The sequence below is a fragment of the Lynx canadensis genome, chromosome C2, assembly GCF_007474595.2.
Source record: "Lynx canadensis isolate LIC74 chromosome C2, mLynCan4.pri.v2, whole genome shotgun sequence".
NCBI classification, from domain to species: Eukaryota; Metazoa; Chordata; class Mammalia; order Carnivora; family Felidae; genus Lynx; species Lynx canadensis.
In genome coordinates this window covers 29612155-29626849 of record NC_044311.2, presented here as the reverse complement: position 1 = coordinate 29626849, position 14695 = coordinate 29612155, and the positions used below count along the sequence as shown (strand labels likewise).

Here is a 14695-nt window from a genome sequence, read left to right as displayed (position 1 = left end):
TTTAAACATTACTTTCCAGGATATTTTCTATTTTCATATTGCCTTTGTGTATCATATCACCTTTGTTTCCTTCTAAGCTTATTCATCCTCACCTATCTCTAAAATTATAAATACACTATTAACCCTTTTTCTTTATATAATGAATCTGAAGTTCAAAGAGTCTCCTGATGTATTGATCAGTAAATGTTCTAGATAAAACTGTGCTTCTTCAGAGTATGAATAAGAGTAATCTAAATACTTGTATGAAGTAGGAAAATTTTATTTATTAAGTTTTATTTTATATGGCAATAGTTTAAAAATTACAGTGTTAATATCTGTTGGAGATGAGGATAGAAATGAGAAGGTGGCACTGTAACAGTGTTATGGGTTCTGAAGTCAGACAGCCTTTGATTTATATATCATTTCTGCAGTTAACTGTATGACTTTAGGCAAATTACTTAACTTCTTTAATCCTGAGATTCCTCTTGAAGAAAGGCTATAGATATACTAGTATTATCAACCTCATAGTGTCACGAGCACTAATTACATGTATGTGCTTTACATGTACATGAATAAATGAAGAATCCGTGAATAGCTTCCAGGCTTGTTGAGATCCCATAAAGCAGTGGCAAACTTGTCTTGTAAAGGACAGGATGGTAAATACTATAGGCTTTGTCAGTCACATTCTGTCTCTGTATGTATTTTATTTTGTTTTGATTATGTTTTTACAACCATTTAAAAATGCAAAAACCATTCTTTTTTTTTTTTTAATGTTTATTTTTGAGAGAGAGAGAGAGACAGAGCATGAGCAGGGAAAGGGCAGAGAGAGAGGGAGACACAGAATTTGAAGCAGTTTCCAGGCTCTGAGCTGTCGGCACAGAGCCTGACATGGGGCTTGAACCTGCGAACCATGAGATCATTACCTGAGCCGAAGTCAGATGCTTAACCACCTGAGCCACCCAGGTGCCCCTAAAAACCATTTTTAACTCACAGGCTGTGAGCCCAGTTTGACCCCTAACCTGTAGTTTGCCAATCCCTGTACATAGCACCACTAGGGTTTCTAAAAACCTTACCGAGTTTTGCCCTTTTAAACTTTTAGCCTTGATTTGACAATGTTTATTGTATATTAGGTATTATATATTTTAGTTTCTGACATTTATGTTTTTATACACCTGTTTTTTTTTTTTTTCCTACCCATCTATAAGTAAACTTGATTCTAAAATGAAATAGTTGAGACCATTTGCTTGGGTTCTTAATCAGTTCTCTTAAGTCCATATAGTAGCTAAGTAGCTGCAATTTTAATATGGAAATTTTAGGAGTTTACTTCTGTTTTTTCCTTAATGATATTTTCTCAATTCTGTTGTGAATTATTAAAACCAGTTTTGGAACTGAGATAGACCCAGTTACTGGAGCTTCAAAATTTTCAACTAATTCGGAGTTTCTAGTATAGTAAGAACATTTAGAACAGTAACATGATTGCTGTTATCACTCCGAAGGTGGAAATAGTGACAATACTCTTGGTAACCAAGAGGATGGGTTCATATCTTTTCTTCATTGTGTACTTACCGAGCCTTAATTTTTTTTTAAGTGTGGTCACAATTCTCAGGCTCCCTGTTACCTTTATATCTGGTAGAATACATTTCTTTGTCTCTTTCAGTTGAAGCTGCCAAGTCTGAAGTTGAGCCCTTTAATGACTCTACTCATATTTCCCTGCAAGAAGAAAACCAGTCTTCTGTCACTCATTGCCATCCTGACGCTTCTACAATTACTGAAGAAGGTTTATTTAGCCAAAAGAGTTTCCTTGTTGTGGGTTTTATTAGTGAAAATGAATCTAATATTGCAAACGTCATAAGAGAAAATGCTGGAAAAATTGTCTCCCTTCAGAGCAGAATTGTTGCTGATTATGCTGTGGTTCCTCTGCTGGGGTGTGAAGTAGAAGCAACTGTAGGAGAAGTCGTTACAAATACGTGGCTGGTAAGAAAACCCTGGAGTAGTTGAAATGTAGTGTGGAAGGATGTCAGATGCGAAGGATGCCAGATGCCGGAAGTGTTCATGTGTATTTCCTAGGCAGTGCAGTGCAGTTTAGGTATATTGGTATTTATGTTTGAGCAGTTTAGATTTTGCTTTTAGCAAAAGAAATTCTAAGATCTGAAAATGTGCAAGCTTCTTGGTCCTGGTCCTGGTAGAGTAGAGCTTATTGTTTCCTTGGGGCCACAAGAGCACCTTTCCTTCTAAGAAAGTTATTCCAGGTCATCTTGTACTGGTTCAGTCTTCCCTGTTTTCTCACAACCAAAGCATGACAGGCACTTTTGTATTGTTGCTTGTTACTGGCTGAACACTGGTAACTTCACCATTTTTTTTTAAGTTTACAAGAATTAAAAAAATTTATAAACTAATACTTTGGAAGGCATTAAATTTAAAGCAATATTTCCTAATTTTGGTGATAAACCTGACTGATCTTAATATCCTATACAATTTGATTTTTTTAAATTATAATTTGGAATATATTGAGAATGAGCATACACAAGGTTATATTAAAGTAAAATTGCTTTTCATCTAAACTAAAATTACTGCTGTAACTAACCCAGTATTAACCACTGGTTGCTCATTTCAGGTTGCTGTTATTGTTTCTCTTGTTTTTAAAAGGTAACTTGCATAGACTATCAGACTTTAGTTGATCCGAAGTCAAATCCTCTCTTCATGCCAGTCTCAGTAATGGCAGGAATGACTCCTTTAGAGGATTGTGTTATTTCATTCAGCCAGTGTGCAGGAGCCGAAAAAGATTCGTTGATATTCTTAGCAAAACGCCTTGGAGCAAGGTATGAGGTATTTTTCACACACCTAGTATGATGGTGTACCTTTTATGCTTTTGACTTAATTGATGAATATTCAAATTGGAATTAGGCTGAGTGTCTTTATAATATTTGTAGGAATTATGTAGTGTACCTGCGTGATGGTTCAGGGTTACTAGATGGATTCCTGGCAGATGTTAAGATCACGGGCATTAATGCTTACCTACCAGGAAAGGGAAAATCTAAAGCTGATACAAGGGCCATTATTGAATATTACACATCTAAGCGTTATTCTCTTCCATGTACCATATGGATGATTGATTCTTTTTCAGTAATTCTTGGGAAGGGAAAAAAAAAACTTAAAAGTTACTTCCAAAATCCATATGAGCCCAACCCCTAAGTGAACTTTAAGTGGTGGCTGTTTTAAAAGGAAGTACCAAACTGTTATATATATGGTAAATGTAAATGGACTAAACTTTTATATTAAAAGTTCTTTTGTCTCTCAAAAATAAAAAGAAATTTTTTTAAAAAATGCTTTTAGGTTAGATCTTGAAGCAACACTTAAAATGATTTTAAACAGGAGACATACCTAAAACAAATTGATTTGAGAACATCTCAGAAAAAAAAAAAAAGATGGGCAAAGGTATGTCAAAGAAGTGCAAACAAAAAGAAAGGAGTTGCAGTTCTAATGTCAGACAAGTTTGGGTTCAATTAAAAAGGTGTTAAATAAGAAAAAGAATAGCACCGTAAGTAAAGAGCTATTTACACTGAAGGTTTTATTTACACACACACACACACACACACCCACACACACACCACAAAGAACATGACTGTCATGCATAAGACAAAACTTAGGAGATAGGAGGTGGAATCAACAGGAATACATGACTTGTAGGAGACTTTAACTCTCATCTTTTACTTCATGACAGGTCAAATAGAAAACAGGGAAAGATCTAGATTTCAGTAGCATAGTCTCTTATCCTGAAAAGGTGAATATACCTTTTCCAGTGCCTGTGGAACACTTATAAACATTGCCTGTGAAATTGGCCACAAAGAAAACCTCAGTAAATTTCCTAAACTAGAAAGAGCACAGACCATATTCTCTAATCACAGTGCAAAAAGATTAGAAATGAGTAGTAGAAATAGAAAATGAAAAGATCTTATTAACTGGACATTTTAGAACTGTTTTTCATAACTCTTGGTTCCAAGAGGAATTCAAAACCATTTATATACCTAGAAATCATTATCAACCGAATGGTAATAAGCAATTCCAGTGCCTAGATTGTGATGTTAAAAATACCATTTCCCACTAAAAGAAATTAAAATGTAAAGAAATGATTAAGTTCACAAAAGGTGCCAGTAAGTCTGGAATATTGTCAGACCAGATAGCAAGGACTACTAAGGAAGTTGTGTGCAAAGGACCTCCACTGGCCAAAGACAGGAAAATTTATGTGTCACCAGAGATCATAATGGCAGTGGATGCAAACACTTCAAATAATATTAAATGAAGACTTTATAATGACACCAAAGAAAGCTAATTGGTCATGTTGAAAGATGCTAGGAAACCAGCTCTTTTTTCTTTCTTTCTTTCTTTCTTTCTTTCTTTCTTTCTTTCTTTCTTTCTTTCTCTTTTCTTTTCTTTTCTTTTCTTTTCTTTTCTTTTCTTTTCTTTTCTTTTCTTTTCTTTTCTTTTCTTTTCTTTTCTTTTGTGAGAGAGAGAGAAATGAGGCTCACTCGATGTGGGGCTTGGGCTCACCTGAAGCAGGACCAACTCATTATTTTGAAAGTGTTAGATAAAGAGAAAGGATCAAGTATTTATCCAGTCTTTCCTATGTAATCGGTATCAGAGTACCATAATAACGGATAAGACAGAGTTTCCCTTTCAGAGGTATTCCAACAAATAAATGAAGGATAGGGTTATAACTCATAATATCATATATGATATATATGATAGCATCGAGCCTTGAAAATCAGTAATCACATAATAAAGAGGAAAACAGACATTATATGTCTCTTAATGTACAGCATAGTGCCACCTTGAAGTGGCCTTACCACAGTGATGTGACGTCAGTCTGATGAAGCCTTTAGATTCAACTACTGATTCATAGGAAGTAGGAGAGTAGTATGTTAAACTAGAGCATAGAATGCAGTCAGCAAAATCAGACTTGGAGATAACCTTATGTTATAAATAACACAGTGTCTTCACAAATATACATTAAGAGGATAGGGAAAAGGACGAATCCTGTAAGCTAAAAGACCAAAACAAGCAAACATGTAGGGTGCCTGCATGGCTCAGTCAATTTAGCGTTAAGACTCTTTGATTTCAGTTCAGGTCATGATCTCACAGTTCATGAGGTCAAGCCCCATGTTGGGCTCTGTGCTGACAGTGTGGAGCCTGCTTGGGATTCTCATTCTCTCTCTCTGCCCCTCCTCTGCTTGCGCACTCGTTCGCTCTCTTTCCCTCTCTCTTTCTCAAAAATAAACTTTACTTATATAGATTTAGTGTTTAAGGATGCACTCTGTGATAAACCTAGAAGGTAAGGAGTGATTACCATAAATACCCAAATAGTGGCTACTGTTATTAAGAAGGGAGGGATGGTGGGGTTGTAATTGAGTAAGGGACATGTTGGAAAGGTTCTGGAGTGGCTGCCAAGATTCTGTCATCTGATGTAGGTGGTAGATACACGGGTTTTCACCTTATAATAATACTCTAAATTATATATTTCCTTTTTTGTTGTGTCCTGTATTTGAATTATACTAAACAATAAAAAACGTTTAAAAAAACCCTGAAGTTGCATGGGGTGCGTAGGAGGCTCAGTCAGTTAAGCATCCAACTTTGGCTCAGATCATGATCTCACGGTGCATGGGGTCGAGCCCCACGTCGGGCTCTGTGCCGAGAGCTATGAACCTGGAGCCTGCTTTGGATTCTTTGTCTTCCTTTCTCTGCCCCTCCTCCACTTGTGCTCTGTCTCTCTCTCTCTCTCTCTCTCTCTCAAAAATGCATAAATACTAAAAACAAAACCCTGAAGTTGTAGAAAATCTAGAAAGTAACAATAGCAAAAGAATGAGATCAGACTCCATGGGGTAGACCAAAGCAATGCTCAGAGAAAAATGCAGTAAAAAGGCTATGTAAGAAACTAATATACAGAAGCCATTGACATTCATACAACCAGTTAGAAAAGCTAATGAAAGCTAAGGTTACAATGAGAGATAAAATACCAACAGATTTAACATGAAACTTGGAAGACTTCCAGAAGCTTATAAAACTCTATTAAGGGAACAATAGAAAAGATACACATGTTCTTGGAAAGAAGATTATAAAGTTTCTATTTCCCCTACATTGATCTATAAATTTAACATCCCAGGAAAAGTGCCATCCAAAGTTTTTAGGGAGGGCAATAAGCAAACATTCTTATTTCATTAGAAAAGGTTAGAAGCAGGAAAGTTGTGAGATGGAGCCCCACATTGGTCTCTGTGCTGGGCATGGAGCCTGCTTGGGATTCTCTCTTTACCTCTCTCTCTCTGCGCCCTATCCCGCCCCAAAATAAATAAACATTTTTTTTTAAAGGGTATCAAATGAGATTATGTGTGAAGATGCTTTGGGAAGACATAGTGAGCTAGAAAGATGAGCAGTCAGTTAAGCATCCAACTGTTATTCATAACCTTTCTATGCTCCCTAATTCCATGCCTCCTTTTGGGAAGAAAGGCCAAGGTGGGTAGGTGAGACTAAGGAGGTAATTTTCCTGGTTAGTTCTTGAAAGTCTAATTTGCTAATGTTGTTATAAAAAGTTTTATTGTAGCAATGCATTTTTACCTTGGAGTAAGCATTTGTAAGAGGATTCTTAAGTGTATCAAATTTTTATCAGTAAGTATGATCTTAGAACGCTAACAACAGTTGTATTAGAAACTTTCTTCTTAGTTTGCACACTAGTTGTATATATGACCATTTGCTTTTATTTAAATATACTTTTCAGCGTTCAAGAATACTTTGTTCGCAAATCCAATGCAAAGAAAGGCATGTTGGCCAGTACACATCTTGTATTGAAGGAACCAAGTGGTTCTAAATATGAAGCTGCCAAGAAGTGGAATTTACCGGCAGTCAACATATCATGGCTATTGGAGACTGCTAGAACGGGAAAGAGAGCAAGTGAAAGCCATTTTCTGATTGAAAAGTCAACTAAAGAAGGTTAGTACTTTTATTTTGTTCTTTTGTATGTATTTTTACAATTGGATGGTTCCTGGAATATGAATGTGCCAAAGCTTGTTTTTAGGAAAGTTCATTGAGTTTTGCTTTTCACATCGCGTGTAGTGCATGTGATGTTGAACATTCCTTATCGGGTGGCAAAATAAACATGTTCATAGCACAGATGTTTAATTTGTATCTGCTCTCCACTGTAGGTACTGTCTGACAGCTGGAAGATACAAAACAACCTTCTAGCAATCTAGGGTCTCAACGTTTGAAGCCTTAAGATGTGGGCTCAGATCCCATTTACTGTTCCTTCTGTGGCTCACACTGACTATAATTCATGTGCTCTCCCTTCCTCTCCTCTTCGGACTTTTACATCTTTTCTCTAGACTACTTCGTGCTTACCTCTTCATCCTTATCTTTCAGTTCTCAGCTGGAATGTCACTTTCCCTGGGAAACCTTCCTTAATCCACCAAGTACAGCCTTTGGCCAAAACTCCCTTCATTATGCCTTTTATACTTCTGATCCCAATATCCTAATTCTAGTTTGCTTTTGTGTCTTCCCACTCATTATAAGCTCTGAAAGGGCAAAAAATATGCATGTCTTGTGCATTATATATTTTTCCTTGGCTAGCACTGGGCTGGCATGGCCTAGCCATCTAATTGTTTTTGTTAAATATTGAAGAAAGATAAGCGGATGGAAAGACACGGTAGCTTCTCTTCTAAGGTGATGGCATCTCTGTGCAAACTTCAGGGTCAAATCAGTATCTTGGGATTAGCTCTCAGAGCCATTACTTACCCAGACAGACTGGAAATTTTACAACTGAGGCAAAGTGATGTTTAGGACATATTAAGATTTCACTAAGGACTTTCCAAAAACTCCACTGTATTTGTTAACTCAGAGTACACATAATTGGGATTTTTTTTTTTTAACTCTGCCATTGACTTAAGATGACACTTAGATAATTTTTGGCAAATTGTGAGCTTTATTGAGAATATTTCAAGTTAAACAAGATGAAATAGAAAATTTCATTAATTGTTTCAGCTGATGTGCTTTGTCTAATTCAACATAGATTTTAATACATCATTTTGTTTTGTTTTGTTTTGTTTTTGAAAAGTGGGCATATGGGGGCACTTGGATGGTTCAGTCTGTTAAGCGTCCAGCTTCAGCTCAGGCCATGATCGCACAGTTTGCGCATTCAAGCCCCATGTCGGGCTCAGCACTCTCTGCCCCTCCCTCTCTCCCTGTCTCTCTGCCCCTTCCCCCCCTCACACTTTATTTTTCTCTAAAAATAAACGTCTAAAAGGTGGGTATATATAACTGTGGTTTAAAGTATACTTGAGAATTCATGTGAAAACTAACAAGGTATAAAAGATCACTTCAGGTGTGTCTCTTTAGAGACAGGTGATGACATTAGTGGCTCACATTGTTTCTTTTCATTTTAAATCTCTAGAACAAGATTTGGAAACTGAAATAACAAACAGGGTGAACGTAAGCCCAGATACTGCAGAGCATCCTGTCACACACCTGGACACTCACAGGAAAACAGCCGTTACACCTTTAGATATGAACAGCTTTCAGAGTAAAGCTTTCCATGCCGTGATCTCCCAACACACCAAACAAGTGTCTGTGTCCCCACCAGTAGGACAGCCGCTTCAGAAGGAACCCTCCTTGCATCTGGATACACCATCAAAATTTCTGTCCAAAGACAAACTCTTCAAGCCTTCCTTTGATGTGAAGGTAACATTCATAGAAAATGGTCCTGGAGTTAACAATTTCGTAGTGTATAAAGTTAAAGCTCCAAATTCTGCATCACCTCTAAAGTTTGTAGTAGTAAGTTTTGTAGAGATATTGGAAGGTAGATTCATGTTATTGAGTCCCACCGTATACTCAGGGTTGAGATAACAACTGGAGATAAAATGGTGTGAAATCAGGACTGGGTTCAAGTCCTAGATCTGTCATGAACAGTGTGACTCTAGACAGATCATTTGGCATATCCAAGCATAGGTTTTTTTCTTTTGTACAAAGAGAATATCACTTGCCCTGAAAGCTCACAGATTTATCATAGGATCAAATGAAATGGTGTGATGAAATAATTTTATAAATCCTATAAACACATTGCTACTGATGTTTCAATTCTAGCAGTGCACTTGGTGCTTGCTTTCTGAGAATGTGTCTATTATCACCTTATTTTGCAGTCCTTTCCCTTGAAAAGATGAGTTAAATCTGCTTCTTTGTTTGATCTCCTGAGCACTTGGAGTATGACACCCTTTCTAAAAAAAATTCATGCACAAATCAAGAGCTCATTTGACAATAATTGGTTTCCTTTTATTCCCCAAAGATGATTTTCTTTGTTATTCCTTTAACAGCTGTTGGCCTTTCAGGTGGCTATTCCAATAGTTGTTTATGATTTTTTACTTTTTATCTATGAACCTTTGCACAAGTATAGTTATTACTCATATATTAGAGTTTGCTGATAGGGTATTAAGAAACAACATTCTAATAATTTTTACTGGTGCGTTTTGGAGTAGGCTTATAAAGTTTACAGGTTGTTCATCTTCAGAAAATAAATATGCATTGATATTTGGACAATTTTCACCAAGCAAAACCTTTGCTGAGATCTCTTCTAAAGTAACATTTTGTACTGTGATTAGCACTGCTTGTTAATGCCTTAAGAAATAGAGGAAAACCACTGGTTTGATATCTGAGATCTAGAATCAGGCCTCTGCTTTGTTTCCTACTTCTTTCAACCTCTTTAGTCTCCATCATCCCCATCTATAAAATCATGAGGTATATTTAGATGGTCTCTCAGGTCTTATAGCTCACAGATTCTTTGAATAGTAAATGAAATGTTATTAGTAGGCAAGACAATAGAAGAAATATTCCCAGTCATTGAGACGGTTCTTCTTTAGATACCTTTCAGAAAGGTACAAAACACACTCAAAGGTTTTATTGTTTAGAGTCATAGTTTACTTAGCAGTGTTTTTCTCTTTTTTGGGGCCGGGGGGAGGTTTGATGGTTTTTGGTGATAAAATAGTGCTTCATCTTAAAATCAGTGGTTCTTCACATTGATGTAACATGGTATATTGAAATTTTTGCTCTGAAAACAGAAGAGCCCATGGAATAATTACAAAATTGGACATATGTTAGGCTTCACATTTTAAAAATCTCCTATATAAACTTAACTTTTAATTGATATACATCAGAAAAGTACAACAAATGTGCTGCTAAATGAAGTCAGAGTTAACAGCTGGAAGGCCACTGTATATGTTCAGAAAGAGATCACTGCCAATGCCATAGAACCTTCCTCATGCTGCTCCTCCTTACTGTTTTCTCCTTACTTCTAACACTGTAGCTTTGTTATGCTTGTTTTTGACTCTTAAATATGTCAAATTATATAATATGTATTCTTTTGAGTAATTTTTTTCCTTGAGCCTTCACTTGAAAGCTGTGTCCATTTCCCTGTAACTGCAGTTCATTGATTTCATAGGTGTGTAACATTCCATTATATGGACATGCCACAATTTACGTATCCATTCCACTGTTGGTGAGCATTTAGGTGGCTGCTAGATTTTTGGTGTTACATAATGCGGACATTCTTATGCATGTCTCTTGGAATATGTGTGCATGCATTTCTTTTTGATATATGCCTAAAAGTGAAATTGCTGGGTCATATTTCAACTTGAGGGGAGACTGACAAACTGTCAAAGTGGTATACCAGTTTATACTCCTACTAGTAATGTATGAAGCACCCAGCATTCCCCATCCTTGCCAGCAAGGAATTATAAGTTGAGGTTTTTCTAACTTTTCACTTGGAAATAATTTCTAACTTACAAAAAGTTGCAAAATGAAAATACTAGAAGGAATACTCATATACCAATTGTTCAGAAATGGAGTTTTCATTACTTTCCAGATGGAAAGACTGTGTTTTTAATTTCTTATTACATAGTGATCAGAGTGTTTATTTCTGTTTCATAGAACTTACTGATTTTTTATGTGTATTCCCTGTCATATCAGTATATAATAACATTTCTTGATTTTTGAGAACATTTTGTGAGAAGATATATTCTCTATCAGGGATAGTTTTTGCTACACACACACACACACACACACACACACACACACGTATACACACACATACATATATATACACACACATACATATACACAAACACACACCCCTGAAGATTAGACTTTACTGATTATGTTGTTTAGTTAGATCCTTTATAATAGTCTCTCCTAGATTTTGTTCATTTAACCCATCTCATAAGTGGTATTTTCAGGTTTCCTAATATGGCGTGTTTCTTTTTTTTTCTTGCATCACATGTGGTTTTGTTTTAGATAGGTGATTGCTATGTTAATTAGTACATAGATATTTGTAACTGTTAGTGTAACTTGGAATGTGTCCTTTGTCTCATTTAACACTTTTTGGCTTGTGAAGTCTACTTTGGTATCAGGATTTCATTCCCTGCTGTTTTATTTTCTTTGCCTTATAAATCTGTGCGTTCCTTTATTTTGGCCTTTTTGGATTGCTGTGTTTTAAATGTAGAATTAAACATAGAACTGAGTTTTGCTTGATGAGCCATTTTGAAAATTATTCTCTTTCAACTGAGGGACCTAAGCCCTTTCACGTTTAATATGATTTATATTTGGTCTCAATTCTGTCATATGTTGTAATTATTTTATATCACGTATGTGTGTATACTGTGTGTTTCTTCACATGTTGTGTCCTCTGTTTTGGGATTTTTTTTTTCCTTTTCATATTTAGGAAAGGATTTGTTAGTTTTATTCTTATGGGGCCCTTAAGCCCCCTTCTTACTTAACCTTTTGTCAGTTTTAAATTATGTTTTGACCCCTACTTATTGCATCTGTTGCAGTCAATGATCTTATTCTGTTTCTCCATTTTCTCTCTTCCACTGTTTTTAATTATGTTTTTCTACTTTGTCAGGAAATAAAATGTTTATATAGTTTTTCAACCCATGGCCCTCACCCTTGTTTTAATCTTAACCCTACAATCAAATATGTGAAAGGCTTTCTGTCATCTTTTGGTAGGATGAAATTCATCGTCTAATAGAATACTCAGGAGGGTCACATGTGTGCAGTAGTTCCTGAGTTGTGCACATTCAGAATCTTTACCAAGGCTTTGATTATTCGACAGGTTGTAGTGTTCTTGGTTTGCATTTTTGTTTTCGTGAGTTTCCTGAAAATGCTGCTCTGCTGCTTTTCTTTGTGTATATTGTTTTTGAAAATTCTGATGCCAGTCTACATTTTTTTTGTAAGTTATTCCATCTTTTGTGCCTGAAGGCCATGTGGAGTTTTCTTTTACAAGGATATATCTAGAATACTGATCATTCTCCCATCAGTTTTCCCTAGAACATAGCAGGTTTTTAAATGTTTGGAATTCGGATCCTTCTCCAAATGTTTGGTCTGAGAGATAAGAAGAATGGAGATGCCAGTCAGCTGAGTTGAATGGAATGGATTGGGATCAGGGCCTCAGATCAAGAGTTTGTATTTTGGACACATAATGTTAGAGATGCCTGTTAGATATCCAAGTACTGTTGTCAAATAGGCAGTTACATGTAGAGCTTGAAGTTTGGGTAATGATCTGGACTAGAGAAAGAAATTTGGGAGTTGAGGTTTGTAGGTAATATTTAAAGCCATATAAAATTTAGATGCCAAGAGAGCAGGAGAAGAAAAAAAGTCCAGGAATACTCTCAGGGGTTCACATTTAGAGGATGAAACAGCAGGGGTGACTGGAGAAGGAGCCACCAGTGAGGGGAGAGAAAGCCTGGAGATTGTCTTAGAGGTCACATAAGAAAGTATTTGAGAAAAAAAAAAAAAAAGTATTTGAGGAAGTAGGGGTTAACTATTCAGATGCTGCTGAAAGTCAAGAGAGGTAAGAATCAAAAATTGGCCATTGGATTTAGCATTATGGAGGTCAGTGGTGATCTTAACAGGAAGAGTTTTGATGACGTGGTGTAAGTGCAAGCCAGTGTAGATTCATACAGGAATGCAGAAGTTTGGAGACATTGGATATAAACTATGCATTTGAGGAATCTCACCCTGTAAAGGGGAACCAAGAAATGGGATGGTTGCTGTAGGGCAGAGTAGAGTTAAAAGAAGGTTGTTTTGTTTGCAAGATCGAAAAAATAACTGTGTGCCAATATGGCCAATCTAGTAGATCCAGTTGATGATGCAGACAAAACGGGAGAATTGCGAAAGCCACATCTCTGAGCTGGTACGTGCTAGGAAGTACCAGAAAGCAAGCAGTGTTAATGGCACAGGTGCAGAAAGAAGGTAGATGTGGTATGGGAGGTTCTGATTTTTTTTTTTTTTTTGTATGAAAAACCCTTTAAATGCTATATAGAAACCTTTAAAAATTTTTAGCAAATAGAAAGCCTTACCATGTTCTCACAGAAAAGATTAAACATTGTAAAGATCTATAAAGATAATATAAATCTTATTAAAAATGCAAGCAAAAAGAGTATTAAGAATCTAAAGAATAACTGAGGGTAAGCACTAGCCCTAATAGTTATTCATACATCGTATGAAGTTGCAGCAATTGAAGGAGTGTGTTATCACATGAGTACTCAATACACAGGATTACACCCATAGTTAGGAGAATGTATTATATGATAAAGGGGGCATTCAAATCAGGCAACTGGTTAACATCTGAGAATACACTTGGGATGAGAACTTAACCCTTACCCCTTACATCAGAATAAATTTCAGAGGATTAGATATTATTTACATACACAAAATGAAGGCATAAAAATTATAGAACAGACCTCGAGAGAGTCAGTTTGTTTTTCAGTAATCCCACCATTAGGAAGTCTTTTCTAACTATAACATATACCCTTAAGAAAGTAAAGGATTCTGGGGTAGCTCATTTGGTTAAGTGTTCGACTTCAGCTGAGGTCATGATCTCACAGTCCGTGAGTTCGAGCCCCACGTGGGGCTCTGTGCTGACAGCTCAGAGACTGGAGCCTGCTTTGGATTCTGTGTTTCCTCTCTCTGCCCCTCCTCCACTTGTGCTCTGTCTCTCTCTGTCTCTCAGAAATACATAAATGTAAAAAAAAAAATTTCTTTTTAAAGAATTCATATGAATCTGACAGCATTAAAAGAAATTCTCCACATTCAACTGCAGATTTTACAAATGTGCAATAAAAGTATTTCAAAATTCTCCATGGCAAAAATTTGACAACAAATTGGAAACAAATATATGTATATCTCAGTGGGTATGTATACATATAAATTTATGCAAATATTTAGGCAAGAGAATAAAAAAAAAAGACAAACCAATAGGAAAAATGGGCAAGAGCTAGGAAGAGATAGCTGTCACAAAAACTTCAATAGAAATATTATACATGCATAAAGATGTTTAATATCATTTGGTATAATAGGGTGGGAAATTAAATTTTTTTAACCTATCAGATGGGCAAAAAAGAAAAATCTGATTACCCACTGTGCTGTCAAGCATGTTGGGAAACATGCTTCAAGGCTCATGAGAATGTCAACATTGTTATATAAATTTTGCTTAAATGTTTCCCTTTACTCTTACATGGGAAAAATGGTGTGTGTGCAAGGTTGTTCATTGCATCATTATTCTGGCAGAAGATTGTTAATCTAAATATTCATCAGGAGAGCAGTGCTAAATACAGTCAGTCAGCTGTCTGCATGGAATACTATACAGATGGGAAAGAGGGGCAGCAGCATGGGCCCCTTCCCATGAGGGAAC

The 14695-nt window shown here is 36.2% G+C and overlaps 1 protein-coding gene across 2 annotated transcripts in view; it reads left to right on the top strand.

Annotated features, from left to right (window-relative positions):
- Window positions 1-14695, top strand: part of TOPBP1 (DNA topoisomerase II binding protein 1) — a 61933-nt gene that overhangs the window by 19538 nt on the left and 27700 nt on the right. For both annotated transcript variants that reach the window (XM_030329611.1, XM_030329612.1), the window contains 4 exons: window positions 1637-1953; window positions 2626-2798; window positions 6746-6957; window positions 8411-8697. In XM_030329611.1, coding sequence (XP_030185471.1) covers window positions 1637-1953; window positions 2626-2798; window positions 6746-6957; window positions 8411-8697 — 989 coding nt within the window. The remainder of the gene's footprint in view (window positions 1-1636; window positions 1954-2625; window positions 2799-6745; window positions 6958-8410; window positions 8698-14695) is intronic.